Source organism: Amblyraja radiata, chromosome 21, assembly GCF_010909765.2.
Source record: "Amblyraja radiata isolate CabotCenter1 chromosome 21, sAmbRad1.1.pri, whole genome shotgun sequence".
In the NCBI taxonomy this organism is placed as follows: domain Eukaryota; kingdom Metazoa; phylum Chordata; class Chondrichthyes; order Rajiformes; family Rajidae; genus Amblyraja; species Amblyraja radiata.
Window position 1 is genome coordinate 32,542,338 of NC_045976.1, and position 25,604 is coordinate 32,567,941.

The 25,604-nt window shown below is 44.3% G+C and overlaps 1 protein-coding gene across 10 annotated transcripts in view; it reads left to right on the plus strand.

Annotated features, from left to right (window-relative positions):
* shank3 (SH3 and multiple ankyrin repeat domains 3) overlaps positions 1–25,604 on the plus strand; it is a 541,235-nt gene that overhangs the window by 327,209 nt on the left and 188,422 nt on the right. For all 10 annotated transcript variants that reach the window (XR_004415240.1, XR_004415241.1, XM_033039988.1 and 7 more), the window contains exon 15: positions 9,465–9,547. Coding sequence is in view for 8 of the 10 variants with exons in the window: in XM_033039988.1 (XP_032895879.1) it covers positions 9,465–9,547 (83 nt within the window). In the remaining 2 variants the exon portion in view is untranslated. The remainder of the gene's footprint in view (positions 1–9,464; positions 9,548–25,604) is intronic.

Consider the following 25,604-nt stretch of genomic DNA (forward strand, 5'->3'; position numbering starts at 1 on the left):
CAAAACACAGTAGTCCACAACACAAACATCCCCACAGCGGCACCAAAGTCCAAAGTTCCCCACCGTGAGGGAAGGTACCAAAGTCCAGTCAACCTCCTCGCTGATGTTCCCCAATGTTCACCCGTGGTCAGGGCCTCCCGAGCACCCCGTAGTCGCCGCTACGGGAGGCCCGATGTTCAGGCCCTCTAGCCAGGAACGATGGAACCCCAACATCGAACGGGAGAACATCCTCAGTGGCCTGGACCTTTGAATCGGCCATCTTCCACCGGAGTCCACGGCTCCCGATGTCCACAGGCCGCGCTTGGCGGAGATTCGCACTGGCGACCCCCGGCAAAGGGTCCCAGGACTCCGCGATGTTAATGTCAGCGCCGCCCGCGTTGGGAGCACCGCACCCACACCCGCAAAAAAAAGACAACCAGACCGTGGGCGGAGGCAGCTAGTAACAGCGCCACTGGAAGTAGCAGTGCCACCGGAATTGTGCAGTAGTAGCAGAGGGTATTTCGGCCTCTGGTTGGGCAAGAGATGTATTGATAGTATTTTGGCAGCACCTTGAGTTTGGTGTGATAGAAGTCCCCAGGTATTTTGAATAAGGTCTTGGGATACTTTATTTCACGGCTATTTGTGATGATTTGTAGTTCTTCAAATGCAAGCATATCATCAGCCTAGGGTGCGATGTAGACTGGTGTTAGGATAGCCAAAGTGAGTTCCTGCGGCATGTAGTAGAGACGACATTTCATAAGAAATTGCAGTTCTGGAGAGCAGGAGCTCACCAGGATCGCACATTTGAGTACCATGCGGAGTTCATTAGAAAGAAAACATCATTAACTTCACCCGAGGACGCCATGCAGTTCAAAGAGAATCTTTCTGCCTAAATGACACAGTGAGGTAAGGCGAGGGTGAGCCATGTTTCTGTAAAACAGAACACATAGCAGTTCCTCAATTCTCTAAGCTAGGTAAGTCTCGCTTTAAATTCATCCAGTCTGTTCTCAATAACTTGTACAGTGCCCTCCATAATGTTTGGGACAAAGCCCCATCATTTATTTATTTGCCTCTATACTCCACAATTTGGGATTTGTAATAGAAAAAAAATCACATGTGGTTAAAGTGCACATGGTCAGATTTTAATAAAAGCCATTTTTATACATTTTGGTTTCACCATCTAGAAATTACAGCCATGTTTATACATAGTCCCCCCTTTTCAGAGCACCAATGTTTGGGACACATTCATGTAAATGAAATGCATGCAATGACTGCTTGAAGTTTGCGATTCATGGACATTACCAGTTGCTGGGTGTCTTCTCTGGTGATGCTCTGCCAAGCCTGTATTGCAGCCATCTTTAGTTTATGCTTCGTTTGGGGGCTAGTCCCCTTCAGTTTTCTCTTCAGCATATAAAAGGTATGCTCAATTGGGTTCAGATCGGGTGACAAGAATTGACAATATTTTAGCTTTGAAAAACTCCTTTGTTGCTTTAGCAGTATGTTTGGGATCATTGTCTTGCTGTAGAATGAACTGCCGGCCAGTGAGTTTTGAGGTATTTGTTTGAACTTAAGCAGATAGGATGTGAACACTGATGCAATTATAAAGAAAGCACATCAGCGCCTCTACTTCCTGAGAAGATTACAGAGTCGATATGTCAAGGAGGACTCTCTCTCTAACTTCTACAGGTAGAGAGCATGCTGACCGGTTGCATCATGGCTTGTTTCAGAAACGTGAGTGCCCAGGAGCGGAAAAGACTACAAAAAGTAGTAACCATTGCCCAGTCCATCTTCGGTTATGACCTCCCTACCATCGAGGGGATATATCGCAGTCGCTGCCTCAAAAAGGTTGGCAGCATCATCAAGGACCCACACCATCCTGGCCACACACTCATCTCCCCGCTACATTCAGGTAGCAGGTACAGGAGTCTGAAGACTGCAATGTCCAGGTTCAGGAATAGCTACTTCCCCACAGCCATCAGGCTATTAAACTCAACTCAAATAAAACTCTGAACATTAATAGCCCATTATCCGTTTATTTGCACTTTATCTGTTTATTTATTCATGTGTGAATATATTTTTATAATGGTATATGGACACACTGATCTGTTCTGTATTCATGCCTACCATATTCTGATGTTCTGAAGCAAAGCAAGAATTTTATTGTCCTATCTGGGACATGACAATAAACTCTCTTGTCAATACACTTCAGAATTCATTATGCTACTACCATCAGCAGTTATATCATCAATGAAGATAAGTGAGCCAGTACCTTCAGCAGCCATACATGTCAAGCCATAACACCCCCACCACCATGTTTCACAGATGAGGTGGTTTGCTTTCGATCTTGGCCAGTTCCTTCTCTCCTCCATACTTTGCTCTTGCTATCACACTGATATAAGTTGATCTTTGTCTCATCTGTCCATAAGACCTTTTTCCAGAACTGTGGTTGCTCTTTTAAGTGCTTCTTGCCAAACTGTAAATTGCAGTGTAACCTCTGTATTTATGTTCATGAAGTTTTCTGCAGACAGTCGGCACCTGACTCCTGAAGAGTGTTTCTGATCTGTCGGACAGGTGTTTAGGGATTTTTCTTTATTATAAAGGGAATTTTTCTGTCATCAGCTGTGGAGGTCTTATGGCCGGTTCTCACGGTGCGACCTGACGCAAGATGTCACAAGAGTGAAGTGGTCGTGGTCCAGCACGAGTTCCGCACGATATAACGGGGGGTAGATAAAGAGTTCCCACGGTACTCGGCAATTCTGTCATTTGTGCGAGTGACTTGTCCGTCTCCCGATCTTTCCCGTTAATCGTGAATGAACATCGTGGACTGTAGTGTAGTTAATCACGTGGCACAAATGATGTCACTTTTTTTTCACACACTATATAAATATCCTCCGTTCGTAGAATTGGCTCATTTGCAGACATGCCTATACAAAGTTGGTTCGAGTACAGGCTGGTTGTTATTTTCATTGACGCGCTCTATGCATTAGCGCAACATGTGCATCGAAAACGCTTGCGTGAAGGCAGAAGGGTGAGATTAATTAAAAAGAGAATTAAGAGGAAGTCTCACTGGGTTAAGCCCATGTTTCAACGGAGACCTCAATTTGGACAATATGAGCAACTGCTTAATGTGCTGTGCGAAGAGGATAAAAGTGCATTCAAAAACTTTGTCAGAATTTCACCCGAGCTCTTTAATGAGTTAAAGAATAATTTGGGACCTCTGCTGAAGAAGGTTGCGCTTTCTCTCCCTATTTCTATAATCCTCTCTGGATTTGTCATAGAGAATCTCATTGCATTGGTACCACTATACCAGTTCCCCCTCTTGTTCCCTGTTGAAGTTATATGGCCTTACCTTCTGCCATCTTACCTTTATGTTATCGTCTGCTGAGGATATTGGGGAGGCAACAGCTACTGGGGAGGCAATCTCAAATCCACCTTGATCACCCTCTCCCTGCTCCAAGGAGCCCACAGGCAGTGGTATCTCTGGCATCTCCTCTTGCCTCTCCACCTGTCTCTCTTGCTGAGTTTCCTCCTCATTTACCTGCATGGCTAAAAACTTTCTGACTTTCTTTGACCCCTTTCTTTGCGCTTTTCTGAGAGGCATCTCTGCAAGTCTTTTTACTGTGAAAAAGATTCTTAAACAATGACAATTAGGTGGGACGTCCTCGATGGACACATGGTCCATTGGCGAAATTGAGACCACCTTTTTTACTCACCTTATGTCCCCTCTGTCAAGCTTCCGGGTTTACCGTTCGCAGGAGTTCCCACGGTACCCGCAAGAGTCATTACGGATATCGCACGGATATCGCACTGGCATCTGTGTTCATACAATGTTGCAACGCTGCTCAAGTCACTCTTGGAGAAATTCAAAAATTTTTGAATTTTCTCCCAACCTTACAAAGTTACACGACTACCTGCCGTTAGCGCCACGGAGGTCCTCGGTGGTCCACGAATGCCGTACTGCTATCGCAGAAGGTTCCCACGATGTTAAACTCTTGTTAAGTCTTGCTTCAGGTCGCACCGTGAGAAAGCCCTTTTACTTGGCCTGCCAGTTCCTTTGCTCACCAGTGCTCGCTTTCTTCTTAATGATGTTCCAAACAGTTGATTTTGGTAAGCCTAAGGTTTGGCTGATGTCTCTATCACAGTTTTATTCTTGTTTCTCAGTCTCATAATGGCTTCTTTGACTTTCATTGGCACAACTTTGGTCCTCATGTTGATAAACAGCAATAAACGTTTCCAAAGGTGATGAACAGACTGGAGGAAAGACTGAGAGCTGAGAGCTCTCTTATATCTGCATTAAGGAGGCAATTAAACACACCTGAGCAATTACAAACACCTGTGAAGCCATGTGTCCCAAACATTATGGTGTCCTGAAATGGGGATAGCAGTCAATAGTCAGATTGACTATTAGGGGAACTGTTAGGAAACTGAAGGGGACTAGCCCCCAAAACAAGCATAAGTTAAAGATGGCTGCAATACAGGTCTTGCAGAGCATCACCAGAGAAGACACCCAGCAACTGGTGATGTCCATGAATCGCAGAATTCAATCAGTCATTGCACGCAAAGGATATGCAACAAAATACTAAATATGATTACTTTCATTTACGTGTCCAAAACATTATGGTGCCCTGAAATGGAGAGACTATGTATAAACACAGCTGTCATTTCTACATGGTGAAACCAAAAAGTATAAAAATGGCCTAAGTAAAATCTTACAATGTGCACTTTAACCACATGTGATTATTTTTCTAATACAAATCTCAAATTGTGGAGTACAGAGGCAAATAAATAAATGATGGGTCTTTGTCCCTAACACCATGGAGGGCACTGTATATTTACCAACAGTAAGGCTCACTGGCTTAAACTTTTCTGGCTTACGGCCCTTCCAAAAATGAATAAACAACATGGTCCTCAGTCCTCTGGGACTTCAAATGTTGCTAGAGAGAATCCAGCGATCTCCGACAAGGCTCCAGCAAATTCTTCTCTCATATCTCAATAGCCTGGGATTGTTCCCAGCAGATGCTGAAAATGTACTTAACTTAATGTTCTTCAATATACCCAATAACTCCTCCTTGATATCAGCATGCCCTACAATCTAATGCCATCTTATGCTGATCTCATTATTCTCCTTCTCCTTGGGGAATACCAATATAAAGTAGAAGGTAGACAAAAATGCTGGAGAAACTCAGCGGGTGAGGCAGCATCTATGGAGCGAAGGAAATAGGCGCCATTTCGGGTCGAGACCCTTATTCAGACTGATGTGGGGGGGGGGGTTGGGAAGAAGAAAGAAAGAGGTGGAGACAGTGGGTTGTGGGAGAGCTGGGAAGGGGAGGGGAAAGAAGGAGAAAGCAGGGACTATGTTCATGCCGCTGGGGTGTAAACTATTCAAGCAAAATATGAGGTGCTGCCCCTCCAATTTACAGTGGGCCTCACTCTGGCCATGGAGGAGGCGCAGGATAGAAAGGTCGGATTCGGAATGGGTGGGGGAGTTGAAGTGCTGAGCCACCGGGAGATCAGGTTGGTTATTGCGGACCGAGCGGAGGTGTTGGGCGAAGCGATCGCCAAGCCTACGCTTGGTCTCACCGATGTAGAGCAGCGGATGCAATAGATGAGGTTGGAGGAGGTGCAGGTGAATTTCTGCCGCACCTGGAAAGACTGCTTGGGTCCTTGGATGGAGTCAAGGGGGGAGGTAAAGCAACAAGTTTAGCATTTCCTGCGTTTGCAAGGGAAAGTGCCAGGAGAGGGGGTGGTTCGGGTGGGAAGGGACAAATTGACCAGGGAGTTACGGAGGGAAGCCGAAAGGGGAGGAGATGGGAAGATGTGGCTAGTGGTGGGATCACGTTGGAGGTGGCGAAAATGTCGGAGGATTATTTGTTGTAAGTGACAGCTGGTAGGGTGGAAGGTGAGGACAAGGGGGGCTCTGCCCTTGTTACGAGTGGGGGGATGGGGAGTGAGAGCAGAGTTACGGGGTATAGAAGAGACCCTGGTGAGAGCCTCATCTACAGTAGAAGAGGGGAACCCCCGTTCCCTAAAGAATGAGGACATCTCTGATACCCTAGTTTGGAACAGTAAACAATTAAATTTAATAGTGGAATTTAACCTAAGTTCCACTTAGTCTAGTATTCTATATAATTTTAATTATCTCTCCCATTATATACCGATACACCACACAACCTCACTAACTCTTTAATATATACTTCACCTTGTGTTTATCCTAGATCACCTTATAATTTATACATTTCAGTCCAACACCGAATACCCAACCACTCATAATAATGTTCTCTGACTTAGCCGTCTCTTGTAATGCGATAGGCACAGATAGACACTTTACTGACACTCTGATATTTAGAATACCACTTAATATAGTCTAACATATCCACACCCCGTTCGTTCACACCCACTGTAATACTGCAATCATCTCACTGTAATACCGCAATCTTCTCGCTTTGAGCAGAAGGCCAACAGGACAATGACATCTGACTCGTCAGACTCGAGTGTGCTTTTCCCAGGGTCACTGTCGCACATGCAAGAATGGAGGGATATGCCATCTCGAACCTAAGAAAGCACACCAACACCTCTACTTCCTTGGAAGGATTAGGAAGTTTGGCATGTCCACAATAACTCTCAACAACTTCTACAGATGCACCATGGAATGCATTTTATCGGGATACATCATAGTATGGTTTGGGAACAGATCCATCCAAGACCGCAAGAAATTGCAGAGAGTTGTGGATATAGCCCAAACCATCACGCAAACCAACCTCCCTTCCATTGACGCTGCCTCGACAAGGCCACCGTCATAATCAAAAACCAGTCTCACCTGGTCGCTCCCATTTCTCCCCTCTCCCATCAGGCAAGAGGTACAGAGTTTGAAAATGTATATTTCAGATTCAGGGACAGTTTCTTCCCAGCAATTGAACCATCCTCTCTCCAGCTACAGCTGACCTCCCATCTTCTCAGTTTTAGTTTATTGTCACGTGTACGGCAGTACAGTGAAAAGTTTTTTGTTGCTAACAAGTCAGCAGAAAGACAATACATGATTACAATCAAACCATTCATGGTATACAGATATATGATAGGGGAATAACGTTTAATGCAAGATAAAGCCAGTAAAGTCCAAACAAAGATAGTCCGAGGGTCACCAATGAGGTAGATGGGTCAGGACTGCTCTCTAGTTACAGTAGGATGGTGCAGTTGCCTGATAACAGTTGGGAAGAAACTGTTCTCATCGTAACCTACAAACTATCTTTTATCAGACTTCGGCGTACCCTTTAAGCTTTGTCAATGTGGACGGCATCTTTGACTGGATAGCACACGACAAAAAGCTTTTTCACTGCACCTTGGTATACATGATAATGATAAACTAAACTAAACTGTAGCACCTTTCATTGTGGTGGGTATGTTACTGGACTAATATTCAGAGATCTGAGCAATTAATCTGGGAACAATAGTGGAATTTAATTTATGATGGATAAATCAGGATTTGAAAGGTTGTATTGGTAATGGTAACCAGAAACCCATGAGTATTAGATTGTCACAAAGTCCATCTGGTTCACTTATGCCCTACCATGACTGAAATCTACCATTATTGCTGAATCTGGCCTATAGGTGATTGCAGCTGTGTCTTAGCTGCCCTGTTTACTAGCCTACAATAAATGTTGGCTTATGTGATACCTACATAATGCCAATAAATGATTGAAAAATGTACTGATATACTGCACAAATGTAAACTATATATCTCAATACTTCAATTTATTTCACGTCCCTCATTGGAAACCTCTAATATTAAACATGGTTGCTTATTGTATCGCAAGGATAAACAAATGCATTCATGTAATTGCTTTCTGAATATTTACAAATGTTAAAATCTTTGACGCCTGTTGCATTCCAAATTGTATTGGTATTGGTGTATTTTTGTTATGTGTACCAAGATACAATGAAAACCTTTTTATTTGCATGTTGTCCAGAAATATCATACCATACATGAATGCAATTATACCATGCATGCGTGCTACAGAGAAGAGTGCAGATTTTTTTAAAGGGCAAGGGCTACAATGAGATTTATAGGAAGATCATGAATATATCTTGTCCAGTGAAGATTGTAGCATTTAAAGAAGTAAGATCCCACAAAAAACAATGAAATAATGACTGTAATATATTTTAAGTATTGGTTGAGGGATACATATTGACTAGTATGTCAATGTGCACACTTTAGAAATAATGATATTTAATCTTTTACATCAATATGAAATATTAGACAATCCACAGTTAGCTCAAAGTAATTAGCTCAAAGTAAAGATTCTGACGATGCATGCTTCCTCAGTACTCAAGAAAGTAAGTCTGAACTTTCAAACAGATAATTTCTTGAAAGTATTACAACTAGAACCAAGGTGATATTTGTTAATAATTTTTAGGATAAACTTATGCTTATAAAAAGGACAATTATATGTTGCTTAGTAATTTATATGTTAACATTTTTATTTATTTATATTATTGTTTGTGAAGGAAGCTATGTGATTTACTCAGTGAATAAAAATAATTTGCTGAATATCTTTAAGGGGATCAGGGTGCTTGTTTGTTATTTCAACTCTTATTTGTTGAATGTTATATTTTGAGATGCACAATTAATTTATTTCAGTCTCATTTCTGAAGCAAATATTGATATTAAATATAAAGTGATATAAATCTCACGGTTGGCATTTGTTGGCAAAATCTATCCAGATTTCTGCTGCTAACTTGCTAATTGTTCACACTCACTTATGCTTACAGCAGACAAGAACCACATTATTTTTTCCCTCCAGCAGCAAGTGTGTATCAGTGTCCCCTAGATCCCATGGAAGTTCCTTTGCGTATAATTAATACCCAGCTGCTGGCTTATGTGAGAAACGTCAACGGGAATGTTAGATCAGCACTAGCTTGATTTCTTCCCAGCAACCCCTGATCTCCCTCCCAATCATGTTTAATGCAAGAGCCGATGTAGATGGGAGAGAAAAGAGGCTAGAGGTGGGGTTTGTGTGGAGGAGGGAGAATAAGATACATGCTGCGTGAGTGACTGAGGGGTGTGTGCGTGTGTATGTGTTTGTGTGTGTGGTGTGCATTTCAGCAGCTAACACCAGTTTTAATTTATCAGCTGGAATATCTGTGCAGAAAAGGAAAAAAGGCCGCGCCACACACACACACACACACACACACGCACACACACACACACACACACACACACACACACACACACACACACACACACTCTCTATCTCTGCTGGAGAAAATACACACACACACACACACATTTCACTCTACTGGAGAAAATACACACATACACACACACACACACACACACACACACACACACACACACACACACACACACACACACACACACACACACACACACACACAGTCAAGATTTTGCTGCTGCTGAATGCTGGTAATCACCTTTTGAAGATGGTTGTGAAAAGTAATCCAGCACCCCTCTTCTCTTTCTCTCACAGTGATTATGTCATCGAAGAGAAGACAGCACTGCTTCAGAAAAAAGAGAACGAGGGATATGGCTTTGTCCTCCGAGGAGCTAAAGGTGGGATTTGCTGCATTACTGATTCCTTTTTTTCCCTTTGTTAAGTACCCAGCCACATACTGAGCTGAAATCTTAATAGTACACATCTGAATGGGAATTTGTTTTTTGTCTTGAGAATTTCCCACACTGCTTCTGTAATCTTTTGCAAATTCATTTCAGTTTAATAGCTAGTGTCAGTGTTGTTAGCTTGGTTTCTGCATCTTCAGGATTGTCATTCTTGCAACATGATCAGGAACCATTGTTATAGCCGTATGTTAAAGAGATGGGCAGGATAAATGCATGCTTTACTATGGACAACGTTCTATTCACCTCATTCTTCATCATTGCAGGCAGCCGTACACTGCAGCTGGGTACAGACAACAGAATATTTTAATGAATCATTGTTAAATATTTGCTATTGTAGTAAAAAAATATGTTTGCCACTTCCCTCTATATTGAAAATATTTCAATGCAAACCTTTGAACTAAATAAATGAAGGTCTATTTGAAAAAGCGTCCCTTTCTGGAATGGACTGTACTTCCTATGGACTGGTACTATAACATATCTGCAAAATATACTTAAGCCATGTCTATATAATCATGGCAGCCATCACCACTTAACTTTGAAAGTGTGTGTGTGTTTGTGTGTCCCTGTGTGTGTGCTTGTGTACATCTGACGCTGCAAATGTGCGTGTTTGTGACTGTAAGTGCATACTTATGTATAAATATGTGCATGTATATATACACAATATGTTCAGCTGGCATTTGACAAGAAAACAAAATGTTTCTGTCACAATATCCATAACACTATCCAGGTACAACATGAATCCCTTTATAAAGTACAGTATCTCTGTTCATTATCATATTTCTTGTAACCAAATTAACCTGTACTTTAATATTGTATCTCTGCATCCATAGTATGTAAATGATTCACTATCCATCCCTATATCGAACACAAGATTAACCACCACCCTCCTTGTGAAACATTTCCGCCTCAGGTTCCTGTCAAATCGCTCCCCTCTCACCTTAAACCTATGTCTTGACTTTCAATTTTTTGGACAAATTTGAATTTAATACTTGTGCCTCAGTTATATCTTCCTGGACATCCCTTTATATTTTTATATACACACTACCCAGTCCTCTTTGTATACATCAAGTTTAAATGCTATTTATTGTCATCGATGGGAGTTATTGCCCTTTATTTTGATTTTCTTAATGAAATTTATTGTATCTTTCTGTTGTTCAAAACGCAGTTAACCAGTCATCATATTTATTTTAGAAAATGGATAATAGGTGCAGGAGTAGGCCATTCGGCCCTTCGAGCCAGCACCGACAGATTTACAGAATCTGTCCTTTTTCAGATAATGAAATTAATTGTTTGTAACTCTAATGTATGTAATGAGATTCACTGTCCATTGTTAAATCATAGTTGATACCCTCTGATGTGAGTTCCTCCATTGGTCATTCACTATCCGTGCTCTATTGCATATAGTGGGATTCGCCATCTGTCTACTGTACAAATAGTACTTTTTTCACTTGTCTTTTTAATATTGTAAACAGGGCTCTCGCTTAACTTTTTTTCCCTGTTGCCAGCCGGGCAACCTTGGCAGCTTTTTAGGTTGCCAAATGACAGTTTAGGTGGTCATTTAAGATGGCTTGCATGACGCGTGCGATAATGTGCTCGGACGAAGTGCGTATTAACAGTCGGAATTATACTCAATGAAGCATTCACATATTATTTCTGCTTCAAATAAAGTCACAAACTAAACATTCACCAATCAAGACATGACATATCCCACAATGACATGCAGCAAAATTATAAGACAGTATCTCAACTCTTTTTACACATTGCAATTAATGCAGTTTCTATTAGTTCTTTCCACTTCCAAACAAAAATGTGGTTGAATTATTCAGCGTATGATCAACCTGTGTCAATAAATCCTGGACTGGATTGTAATGGAGAGAGAGGACTGCTCTCCGTGTAATATAGGAGCGACTCTCCTTTCACCAATGAATCTGAATAACAAAAATTACAATAGAAATCCAATTATACATAGCGCAATTAGAACTTGGAAACAAATAAAACAGAATCTAAAATTAAGAAATTATCTCTTTTAATGCCAATAGTCAATAATCCGTCGTTTAAACCTTCTACTATAGATAAATCATTTACACAATGGGAAAGAATAGGAATCAAAACGCTCAGAGACTTGTATGAATTCGGAAAATTATTATCATTTCAACAATTACAACTGAAATATAATCAATATTTTAAATATCTTCAATTATGTGACTATCTGAAAAAATACACAAAAGACTATCATAACATGCCTCCAGACTTACTGGACGAAGCAATGAAGACAAAGGCCGAATCAGCAAACCTAATATCATACTTATACAACACTATTTTAAATATAGAAATACCTACAACTGATGGTATTAGAAGAGACTGGGAACAAGAACTAGCTATAAAAATTTCAAAAGAGAGCTGGGATAAACACTTATTATATGTGCATAAATGCTCGATCAACGTACGACATACACTAATTCTATTCAAAACATTACATAGACTATACTATTCAAAAACAAAAATAAATAAACTTTTCCCTAATGTCTCACCCATTTGTGATAAATGTAAGTCTCATGAAGCTACCATAGCGCACTTTTGTTTTTTGTATAAAAATCCAAAAATTCTGGAACAAAATATTTGAAATCTTCACAAAACTATTTAAAATAAAACTCATACCAAAAGCAGAATGGATTATTTTTGGAACAACGGAAGGTAGCCCTGAACTAAACATGTTTCAAAAGAATTTACTTAATTACGGGCTAATAATGGGAAAAAAGCTTATACTCAAATTCTGGAAAAATGCTCCTATACCAACAATAAAAATGTGGATTTCAAACATGTTCGAAACATTACATCTAGAAGAGATGAGATTCCTCCTAGCAGGCAAAGCAGACCACTTCCAAAAGACGTGGTCTGCATTTATGGACTTTTTACAAGCATAAGGTGCAATAGTAATTTAAAAAATTAATGGTGCCAGGATCTGGTAACGGGGGGTGAAAAATACGGTTGGTATATCCCTTTTTGCGGAGTTTTTTTTATTTTTAAATTTATAATAGAGCGATTGTTACTCTTTCTTTCTTTCTTTCTTTTCTAGGGTCTATTTCTTAACTTTCTTCTCTAACTCCTTTTCTAATGGGCTTTCTTTTCCCAACACTTTCTTGCACCTTCACGACTCTTTCTCACTTTTCTTACTTCCTTTATTTCTATCTTTTTTAAAGTTAAAAAAATGAAGGGGTACAACAAATGTAATGGGATATATGTGGTGTGTATTACTGCAACTTATTGTACTTCTAATAAAAAATAAAAAAAATCCTGGACCATGGTAATGTATATGCGTACGTATAGTTGTGAATGTTGCTCATTAAATAACTACAGTACTGATATTCCATATTAAGAGCATTGATTTGCCGTTAAAATGAATTCTGCAATAACGTGTCAACGGTAGCAGTGACAATCGAAACACTGCGGTTTTAATATTTCACGTGTTCACAATATAATTAATCCATTTTTATGGATTAAAACAAATAATAACATTGGGAATTAAAACACATTTGATTGCATTCCGTTATCAAACATACTCAATGTTCGCTCTGAAGACATTTCCAGGACAATAGGGTCAGGGAGTGGGGTGTGTGAAAGTGCGGGGTGGGTAGATGGCGGGGGGGGGGGGGGGGGGGGGGGGGGGGGGGGGTTAGAAGGCAGTCGGTGCAGAATGGATGGATTGAGGCTGGTGAATTAGTACGTGTTGGTTGGAGTAGGTAAAATTGTGAGGGGAGAGCACGGGGGATGTCAGTGATGTTGAATGGGGGGGTTCAGTATGGGATGGAAGAGGTAGACAAAAGTGCTGGAGATACTTAGCAGGTGAGGCAGCATCTATGGAGCTAAGGAAATAGGCAACGTTTAGGGTCGAGACCCTTCTTCTGACTGTTCCCCCCATTCTTCTTGAATGGGAGGATCAGTACAGGATGGATTGGGGGGGAGATCAGCGCAGGATGAATGGGGGGGGGGGGGTCAGTACAGTATGGATCGGAGGGTCTGTGCAGGATGAATGGGTCATCACTACAGGATGAATGAGGGGAAGGTGCAGGGTAAATGGTGGGGTGGGTCAGTACGGGATGAATGCGTGGATTTGTACAGGATGGATGGGGGATCAGTACAGGATGGATGGAGGAGAAGTGCAGGATGGATGGGAAAGGGGTAAGTACAGGATGAATTGGGGGACCAGTGTAGGATGGATGGGGGGGGGGGGTGGCAGGAGAATCAATGCGAGGTGGATAGGGTGATCAGCGCAGGATGAATAGATTGGGGGGGGGGGGGGAGATGGGGAGGGGAGCACAGGGGATGTCAGTGAGGACTGAATAGAGGCGGGAATGGGGATCAGTGCTGGATGTAGAGGAGGGGTCCCAGGATAAGGGGGGGAGGGTGGAGTGGGCGTACAAGAGAGAGAGAGAGAAGGGGGGCAAGGTGGGGAGGAAGGAAGGTCAGCGCTCCTCGGACAACATCGCCCCGCTGCCTAGGCCATTGGGAATTCCTCGCCACCGCCTCCCTCCTCCGCCAGCCAACGGGGCCAAGCGGTGCAGCTCAAAGATCCTATAGCTATAGGATCTATGGTGCAGCTGCTTCAGAAGTGTCGGAGCGAATGACGGGTCCCGCTCAGCGGCAGCAGCGGATCCATCTCCTCTTCTTCCCTGATAGCGGCAGCTGCTTGCAAACCCGCTAACTGCGCACTTTCAAAACAAACCCTCCCGCACGCCGAGGCCTCCCCCTCCCTCCCTCCTCCCGGCCTCGGCGTGCGGGAGTTTTTTTTTAAAGCGCCGTTAGCCGGTTTGCAAGCAGCGGCCCTTATCAGGGCGGGCGGGGTGTAGGAGAAGGAGGAGATGGAGCCGCTGCTCGGGGGCCGTCATTCGCTGCGACCCTTCGTCACCCCGCATCTAGTATCTTTCCCACGCAATACAGCCGTCACCGCCGACACAAAATGTCGCGTTCCTTTTCTCCAGAGATGCTGCCTGACCCGCGGAGTTACTCCAGTTTTTTGTGTCTATCTTCGGTACAAACCAGTATCTGGTTGCCAAGCCGGGCAAAATGACTCGGTGTTTAGGTTGCCCGGCAACGCTTTGAGTGGTCAATGGCACCCGGGCAACCGTTAAATTCGAGCCCTGTGTAAATAACTGGATTCATTAATGAACTCTCTATTTGAATGACAGTGTACTCCATCCATTCCTTTATTGCACCAATAGAATTCACTGCCAATATCACTGAAAGCTTAATGCTCAATGATTACCTCTCTGTTGTATTCATCAAAATTCACTATTCATCCCAAATAATAATAGTGAATTTAATCCATCCATTGTCTTGAATAGGATGGCCAATCTATTCCATATAATATATAAATGGATGTGCTATCTGTTCCTGTTCCTCTATTGCAAACAACAAGACTAGATTTTTATCCATTGATTGAGTGTTGACAAAATTCACAGTTCATCCATCCATTGCATGAGGTAGAGTTCATTCTCTGTCCCTCTGTTGCATCCAACTAGGTCAGTAGTTTCTATACTGTACAAAATAGAATTCACTTTGAATCTTTCTATTGTATCTAGCACCATTCACTACTTTTTATCATTTATAACCAACACCCTTTCTTTTCATTATATATAAAATGTAATATCTGTCATAGTAGCATTTACCATAGACTTTCCGCCTATCATCTTCAGCATGACAACGTTAAATGCTTATTCCTCTGACTTATGTTGAATTATTTACAATCCATATCTTTGTTACATATAGTTAGCCTCAATGTGCATCCATTATATATAACAAGATTCATTATCATGTTTTATCATGTTTTATTATTATTAATGTTTAGTGTTTTCTGAGTCATTCATAACTGTCACTGTATGTCATGTTGTTACTTGTGGGCGGAGCACCAAGGCAAATTCCTTGTTTGTGAATACTTGGCCAATAACTTACTTACTTACTTACTTACTTACTTACTTACTTACTTACTTACTTACTTACTTACTTACTTACTTACTTACTTACTTACTTACTTACTTACTTACTTACTTACTTACTTACTTACTTACTTACTTACTCACTCACTCACTCACTCACTCACTCACTCACTCACTCACTCACTCACTCACTCACTCACTCACTCACTCACTTACTTACTTACTTATCCATTCCTCATTTTCAGATAAATGTGGTTTACTGCAAGTCCACTGTTTGGTTAGAACCAGATTCATCGTCATTCGCTTTCTCTAGGTATCATCATCCATTCCTTTATGGTAAAAAAATAGATTCAGTGTTTGTTCCTCTATATTATACTAGACTAAGTGGGACCCGTTGGGTCCCTGTCACACGGGAGGCCTGTTCCCCCAACTCAACCCATTCCCCAACGCAATATTCCACCAGTCAGCCATTCCCTCAACGCAACCCGTTTCCCCAATGCAATATTCCACCACTCACCCATAGCCCCCAACTGCGCAGGCGCGGCTCATTTACCTTCATCCCCCCGCACTCCCTCAACAACCTCTTCACCTTCCCTCTTCTTTCCCCTCTCCTCCTCCCCTCCCTCAATTCATCCCTCACCTTGCCCTCCCTCTCCTTTCCCCTACCCTCAGTCACTCCCTCCCTCCATCTCCTCTCCCCTCCCTACCCCCCTCCTATCCCTCTATCACCCACCTTCCCCCTATCCCTCCCACTATCCCTCCTCACCTCCCAAACTGCCCTCCTCTCCCTCTATTCCCCACTCCCTACCTCCCCCCTCCTCTCCCTCTATTCCCCCTCCTCCCCCACTCTATCTCCTCACCTCCCCCACATTCCCCCCTCTCCCTACCTACCCTCTCCTCTCCCTCAATCCCCCACTACTCACCTCCCCAGCATCTTGAGGGTGCCGCTCCTTTCCCTCCTTGCGTGACCGGAGCAGCAGCGCTACCATCCTCAGAACCAGGCCTCGGCATCCAGGCCTCGGATCCTCTGCATGGCCTCTCCCCGCCCCCGGAGCCCGTCACATGGGCCCGGAACAGCAGCAGCAGCCGTCAGCCTCAGAGCCAGCCTCAGCGCCCAAGCCCCGGATCATCAGCGCAGCCTCTCCTCATCCCCTGAGTCAGCCGCCGACACCCGCAGACGCAGACGTAGTCCCAGCCTCAGCGCCAACCGGAGCAACAGTAAAATGGAAGTAATCTTACCCATGTCGCCATTTGGAAAAAAAGTTGGCAATCTGAATTCTGGAAATGCCCTAACTGCGCAGGCACGGCAGAAGACCCATTGGCTGCCCTTTGTGACTCCAGTAAAGACGCGCACAGGAACCCTCCCCCAACCACGTATGCGCGGGTGGGGGCGCTGTTTTGTTAATTTAAGCTTTAAACGTTAATAACCTTTAAACTATACCATCAATCTGAATAAAACTTGTTTCATTTACACCACAGGACAACTGAGTAAGGTGGGTCAAAAATTCTAGCACTATCGTGTACCGTTTTTGCGCAAATAAAAGTACAACACAGACCAGCAAGCAAACAAACAAGATGAGAGTTATAGTAATATATAATTATAATAATACTATAGATATCATGATTCACTATCTATGCCTCTGTTGCATTAAAGTATCTCACTTTTCTTATCTGTATCATGTGAAGATTCACTTTATTTATTTCTATTTTAATCTTTAATCCATCTATGGTATGAAAAATGATTATTCAACCATCACTTCTTTACAGTAGGATTCACCATACCGCTACTCCATATAGAGTCATAGAGTGATACAGTGTGGAAACAAGCCCTACGGCCCAACTCGCCCACACCGGCCAACAATGTCCCAGCTACACTAGTCCCACTTGCCCACGCTTGGTCCATATCCCTCCAAACCTGTCCTATCCATAAAAAAATTAAAATTAAATGTCTGTTTCTTAATTATATTTAGTAGCATTGACTATGTATTCCTTCACTGTATATAATAGGATATCTGTCCCTCTGTTGTGCTAACTAGATACACTGTCAGTACCTCAGTTGTGAGTAATGGGAATTATCATCCATCCGACCACATTACATGATCCACATGATGTGATTCATTGGTGATTGCTCTTACCAGGATTCACAGTCCATCATTAGTTTTTAGTTCAGTTTAGAGATACAGCATGGAAACAGGCCCTTCGGCCCACTCTCCGCGCTGACCAACGATCTCCCATACACTAGTTCTATCCTACACACTGGGGACAATTTACAGAGGTCAATCAACCTACAAACCTTCACATCTTTGAAATGTGGGAGGAAACCAGAGCACCCAGAGAAAACTCACATGGTCACAGGGAGAGTATACAAACTGTACAGACAGCACTCATAATCAGGATCAAATCCGGGTCTCAAATGCTGTAAGTCAGTAACCCTACCATTACACTATTATGCTGCCTACTATTACTACAGGGTTAACTAATAATGTATAATAATAAAATGTTCTTTGACTGCACACAAGCAGAATCTTTTCACTGTACTTCGGTACACGTGACAATAATAAACTAAACTAAACTCAGTTATGTATAACAGAATTCACCTTTGGTCATATCAATGTTAATGTCTGTCAATCCCCAATATTGTTTTCTTTCCTTTATTTGATGAGATTCTATCCATATCATATCAATATACTTTTAAAACTCTGTGTGTGTGGATGTGTGTGTGTTATTTTGCATGTGAAACGTATCTCCTCGAAAACCAGACGCAAAAACGCGGTTATTTTTACCATTTCGGTAGGGATGTTACTTATGAGTTCAGAAATCCATTATTTCCCCAGATTTTGAATAAAATTGATCACAAAACTCAATTTTTAAAATCTAAACGGCGCTCACCAGCTGCTGACGTCACAATGCCCACATGCTGACCAATCCAGGCCCACCTGCCTGCAGGCGCCGCCCCCCCGCCGCTGTGGATTAAAGCCCCGCGCCCAGCACCAATACGCTCGCGCCACGCCTCCCGCAGCTGGACTCCCACGCCGGCCTGCCCACTCCAACCCCCCTCCCCCCCCCCCATTCTAAAAATGCTCTGCAGATCGGGAGGTCACCGGAGATCACAGCCGGTCACCGGCTTGAACATGGCGGCGGCAGTTATTGTCGCGCGGGGCATTACACCCCCTCCAGTGTGTGTGTGGGGGTGGTTAATGTGTGTGACGCCGCATGCTTCCCCACCCCCTCCCCCCCCTCAATCGCACATTGGGGGAACCAACGGGTCTGCACTTGGTCTAGTATATAAAACTCTCTTCGTTAGTTTGTTTGTTTGTTCGTTTGTTCGGTTGTCCCTCTCTCTGCCCCATCCTCCTTCCCTCCGCCCTCTCCCTCTCTCTCCCCCATCCTCTTCCCATCCTCCTTCCCTCTCCCCCCTCCCTCCCTCCCTCCCGCTGCAAACGTAACGTGCTGCCAGTTGCGCCTCTCGCAAGTCCTTTGATAAAAACCTTGCGATCCCCCTCCCCCTCTCTCTCTCCCCTCTCTCTCTCTCTCTCTCTCTCTCCCCTCCTTTCTCTCCCCCACCTCTCTCTCTCTCCCTCTCTCTCTCCCCCACCTCTCTCCCCCACCTCTCTCTCTCCCCCTCACCTCTCCCCCTCCCTGACCCCCCAACCCTGTTCCCGCCTCCCAGCCCCCCCCCTCCCTGTCCCCCCCTCCTTGTCCCCCCCTCCCTGTTCCCCCCCTCCCTGACCCCCTCCCTGTCCCCCCGTCCTGTCCCCCCCTCCCTGCTCTCTCCCCTCCCTGTCCCCCCCTCACTCTCTCCCCTCCCTGTCCCCCCCTCCCTCTCCCTCTCCCCCCTCCCTCTCCATCTCTGCGCCCCCTCTCCCCGCTCCCTCTCCCCCCCTCTCTCCCCCCTTCCTCCATCTCCCCCTCCTCTCCCCGTCCCTCACTCTCCTCCCGCTCCCTCCCTCTCCCCCCCCCCTCTCTTCCCCTCCCTCTCCCTCTCCCTCTCCCTCTCCCCCCCTCTCCCCCTCTCTCTCCCTCCCTCTCCCCCTCCCCCCTCCCTCTCTCCCTCTCCCTCTCCCCCCTCTCTCTCCCTCTCCCTCCCCCTCTCTCTCTCCCTTAATCCCTCATCTGAAAATTTGGTTAATTATTTCCCGAGTTTTTAACTAAAATTGTTTTAAAATATAACTGCTGCATGACGTCACAATGCCTTTGCTCCTCGCGACCAGCTGTGCAGACTTTTCAATGCGCAGCCAGTTACGTAGATTGAAGCCCGTGAACACGTGATCAAGTCGTCCAGCGCGCTCCGCTGGGCTTCTTGAAGTTCAACAACATGGTGGCGGCGGTCGTTATTGCAGAAGGAACGAGCAAGTTCTGCAGATCCCGAGGTCACCGGAGGTCACAGGCTTGCTTTTGAATCCTCTCCGTCTCCCCCGCCTGATCGTCTGTCACGCTGGCGAGTGCGCTGCCGGCCCTCCACTGTTTTTCACAGTCCTCAGAGCGCTGCGGGTCTCGCTCTGGTCAACGACACCCGCAACCTACCTCGGGCCTGACTCCTGATAGGGAGGCTTGTGCTCTACGACTTCGGTAGCTGATGCCACTCCGCCCACAGCCCTCACTCCCCCAGGGCTGAGTTACCTCCCCCCCCCCCGCCATAACTCGCAATCCGACGGCCAACCCGAGAGATGCTGACCAGCACCCGAGTAACTCTCCCTCCCTCCCTCTCCCCCCCGCTCCCTCTCTGCCCCCTCACACTCCCTCTCCCCCCTCCCTCCCTGTGCCTCTGTGTCCCTATCTCTTCCTCTGTGTCCCTCTCTCTGCCTCTGTGTCCCTCTCTCTGCATGCACCCCTCTCTCTGCCTCTGTGTCCCTCTCTGTGCCCCTGTCCCTCTGTGACCCTCCACTCTCCCTCTCCCCCTCTCCCCCTCCCCCCCTCTCCCCCCCCCCTCGCACCCCCTCTCTCCCCCCCCACCCCTCTACCCTCCACCTCACCCTTCTCCCCTCCCCTCCCCCTCCACATCCACCTCCCACCCCCTCCCTCCCTCCCCTCTCCCCCCCCCGTCTCCATCCCTTCACCCCTCACCCCCCCTTCCCCCCCTCTCACCCCCCTTCCCCCCTCCCACCCTGTGTGTTTCTGGGGTGGTTAGTGTGTGTGTGATGCCGCAGCCCCCACCCCCCCCCCCCTCGCAACCGCGCGTTGAAGGGGTGGGGTGGGACCCAACGGGTCCCCCTTGCTCTAGTATGACATTAATTTGTTATCCTTCAGTGGATTTGAAGGATTTTGTTAATACACCGTTGGTGATTTCTTTCCACTGCCTTGAGGCACCCATTGTAGATTGTTCAAAGTTTAAAAACATATAAGTGGGCAATAATCGCTTGTGTCTGTTGGACCAGATTCAATGTTGTGATATTTTCTTAGTTGACCAAAGGCTTGGCTGTTGCGCTGAAGGCTTAAATGCCGATCTTAGGCCAACATTCTCAGCATTGTCCTAACTACACTCAGTTGGTTCCAATGGGCTGTTCACATGAATCACTCCAACAATGGATTTCTGAAATGGATATCCTTTTTGTTCGTGCTGTGTTTAGAGAGTTACCAATTGCCAGAGAAAAATATTGATGGTTTTCTCAAAGCCACCTTGAAAATACTCCCAAGAGTCCTTGGTCCATGACCACACACAGTGGAGATGGAGCATTCAGAATGGCATTGAGTGTTGCAGAAGATTAGTAGAAGTGCCAGAAGGAGCATACCACCCCATCTTTCCCACTAGGGACTTCCTGCCACATCAATGAAGCGCCTGTGATTTGCCACTTTGGTGTCATCAGTCATGTCGGAACCCAAACAATAGAGCTGAAGAAAGCTATTCTTGATCGCGAGCTAATAAGAAGAAGATTTCTGAAAAACAAAGTTCACATTAGTTCATCTTATTTTAGATTTAGCAGTCTTTCAGTTCTGCAACAGACATTGATTCGGGAATGATTAACTGGGTGAATGGAAAAATTCTCTATCTGCTTATAGTTAAGAAATACAAATGTAAATACACCACTGAGAATGCTCCATAAATGCAGGCCAGGTTGTTATGTTTATTGTCCAATTTAAATTGCCCATTGTCAAGATGGGAAGCAAAATCTGTGAAGAGTTGATGGGAATGTAGATAGAATAGGTTCCAGGGGAAATTAATGGGCTGATGGAATTGCACTGTGAGCTGGTTTAGATTCAATGGACTGAATGGCCTCCTGTGTTGAAGAGAAATATGAAATGGGAAGTTCAAAGTAAAGTATTTAATTAGACTTCCAGAAAGTACAGAATTAACTCCCCACAATAGCTTAAATCCACCTTGTTGAACTGAAGCCAAGTTACTGACTTGGCTAGGTAATTGACTGAGAAGTAAGAAGCAGAGAGTGTGGATGATAAAAAAGAAACACAGTGCTGGAGCAACTTAGCGAGTCAGGCAGCATCCCTGAAGAACATGGATAGGTAATGTTTTGGGTTTAGACGCTTCTTCAGACATATCATCTACAGTGTAGATATTCATAAATAGTCAGATATTCATAAATAGTCGAGATGATTAAATACAGATATTCATAAATAGTCAATATGATTAAATACAAAACCCAAAGATTAAAGTATTACTGACAAACAGATATTGACAGATTGAGAGAATAGGTATCCCTACCAAACAAGATTTAAATGTTGGCAAATCTAAGCATCAAATTTGAAGCTAAAAATCGCAGGACATGACTATTTAAATGACATGATAGAAGCAGTGGGGTACCAAAAAAGACCCAATGAAGTAATTGTACATGGATCATGAAAATTTAGTGAGTGACAATTTCAGAAAATAAAAACCTATTGGAATACAGGCATACCGTAAAAAGACAGAAGATATACTATAACAATATAAACCATTGGTTAGATCACAGAGTTTTATGTGCAGTTCCAGGCACATGTTGTGACTTTGGGGGGAGTACTGTGCACTTTTGCCAATATGACACTTTTTGATAGGAATTATTTGATAGAGGTTTAAAATGTTAAAGAGAGTTGATATGGTACAGGTAGACAAAAATGCTGGAGAAACTCAACTGGTGAGGCAGCATCTATGGAGCGAAGGAATAGGCGACGTTTCGGGTTGAGACCCTTCTTCAGACTGATATGGGGGCAGGGTGGGAAAAAGAAAGGAAGAGGCGAAGACAAGCTGTTGAATAGCTAGGAAGGGGAGGGTAAGAAGGGAGAAAGCAAGGACTGTCTGAAATTGGAGAAGTCGATGTTCATACCGCAGGGGTGTAAACTACCCAAGCAAAATATGAGGTGCTGCTCCTCCAATTAGTGGTGGGACTCACTCTGGCCATGGAGGAGGCCCAGGACAGAAAGGTCGGATTCAGAATAGGAGGGAGAGTTGAAGTGCTGAGCCACCGGGAGATCAGATTGGTTATTGCGAACTGAGTGGAGGTGTTGGGCGAAGCCTGCGCTTGGTCTCACCGATGTAGAGCAGTTGATACCTGGAACAGCGGATGCTATAGTAGAGGTTGGAGGAGGTGCAGGTAAACCTCTGCCTCACCTGCCTCTGCCTCCCACCACAAAATGGAAGAGCAGCACCTCATATTTTGCTTGGGTAGTCGCCCGATGGCTCAGCACTTCAAATCCCCCTCCCATTCCGAATCCGACCTTTCTGTCCTGGGCCTCCTCCATGGCCAGAGTGAGGACCACCACAACTTGGAGGAGCAGCACCTCATATTTTGCTTGGGTAGTTTTAGAAATGTGTATATGGAGTGAGTTATAGATCAGCTGTAATCTTACTAATGATGGAATAGGATTGAAGGGCTGAGGACGCTGCTTCTTTTCCTGAGTTCCATAAAAGGATTCACTCAACATGTCTGAATCAAGTTTACACAGTTAGGTTATTGCCCTCTTTCTACTATGAGATCCAGCTTACATCCCTCAGTGTTTCCACTTTAGTCCTTAAAGCAAACTTAAATGTAATTCTCTCAAGTATATATAAGAAGAATCAGTAATTATGCACTGTGTATATTAAATGTTAGTCCCTCAGTTCTATATCATGGAATTCAGTGACTTTTCATATTGTATATATTAACACCTGTCCTTATGTTTTATCTCAGTTTCACCTTTTGTGGCTTTCAGTGAAAATTCATCATCCATATCTCAATTGGATCTAATGAAATTTTACTAAATTGATTAACTGTCCATCTCCTCACTGTATATAAAAGGATTTCATGTCTGATCTATTGAATATGACTAAATTCATTATTCAACCCACTTTTTATAATACTGTTCACCACTGTCCTTTCTATTGAATATAATGAAACTTATCTTTATTTGCTCATATATAACTGGATTCAATGCATTATTTTGATGAGTATAACAATTGTCTGCATTATATGAAATAGAATATAATACCCTACCCATCACATATAAATCGATTCAATATCCATCCCTCTTCATCCTTGCAGGATTTGCGTGTTATACATCATGAAATTTATTATGTTTCTTAGTTTTGTATATTGAGATAAAATGTCACCCCCTCAATTATATAATGATATTTGCCATATAAAACTATCCACTCATTGTAGAAAATAAGGTTTGCCATCTTTCCTCTACAGTACATTAAACTTTATTTTCTCTGCTGTACGTAACGGGATTCACTGTGTTGCTCATTTGCATATCACATGAATTCACTATCTGTCTCATGATTTTCACTATTCACTAAACCCTAATAATTTTCACCATTTGCCCCTGTGTCGTACAAAGCTAGGGTCTCTTTCTGGTCCTCTATTACACATAATGGAATTTACCACTCCTACACTATGTAGTGTGAAATTTACTGTCAATCCTTCTAGTGTACATAATGAGATTAACCATTATTGCTAATATTGCTAATAAATGGGATTTTCTATTCAGATCTCTACGGATGTATGATGAGATTACTTATCCCTTCCTCCATTATAAGTAACAGGATTCATTTTCCTCTCTGGTACCGAGAAGAAAAACTGTTAAACCTTTCTATGATATATATCAGAGGTCGGCAACCTTTTTTGCATGGGGACCAGGACCCATGTTTGTGAGTGGATGGCGGGCCACATCTATCGCCATATATTGGCTGCAGCGCCCAGATCGCCTGCGAGCCCCGGGACTAGCTGCAGCCCCAGGTTGTTGCGAGCCTCGAGACTAGCTGCAGTGCCCAGGTCGCCTGCGAGCCCCGGGACTAGCTGCAGTGCCCAGTTCGCCTGCGAGTCCCGGGACTAGCTGCAGTGCCCAGGTCGCCTGCGAGTCCCGGGACTAGCTGCAGCCCCAGGTTGTTGCGAGCCTCGAGACTAGCTGCAGTGCCCAGGTCGCCTGCGAGCCCCGGGACTAGCTGCAGTTCCCAGGTCGCCTGCGAACCCCGGGTCTAGCTGCAGTGCCCAGTTCGCCTGCGAGTCCCGGGACTAGCTGCAGCCCCAGGTTGTTGCGAGCCTCGAGACTAGCTGCAGTGCCCAGGTCGCCTGCGAGCCCCGGGACTAGCTGCAGTTCCCAGGTCGCCTGCGAACCCCGGGTCTAGCTGCAGTTCCCTGGTGGCCTCCAAGCCCGGAGTACTGGCTGTAGCGCCCAGGTCGCAAAAACGAATTGAAAAAAAATACGCCTGCGGGCCGGATGATTTTGGGTTATGGGCCGGAACCGGCTCGTGGGCAGTAGGTTGCCGACCCCTGATATTTATACTAAATTAAACATTGCACTCTCAAAGGAATCTGAAGATATCCGATATCCACTTCCCATTACTTACATTGTGCTAAATGTTCAAGAAAAAAACAGATCTATGGATTAAATAAGAGGAATTGATCCACCAACAGACTGGCATGCCCCTTTAAAATAACAAAATAAAGCGGACCTCACGGGACCTATGAATCCTGTTGTAGCATGAATGGCACATGGGTGACAAAGTAACCCTCTATGGAACTATGGAAGTGTTTTACAGGCATGCTTATATATAGGCTTCCCCATGCAGTAGCACATCAGACATATGGAGAAAGTATCTGCAAAAGTCCATACTGTTGTCTGCCTAGATTATGTCAGCAGCATTTCCAAGT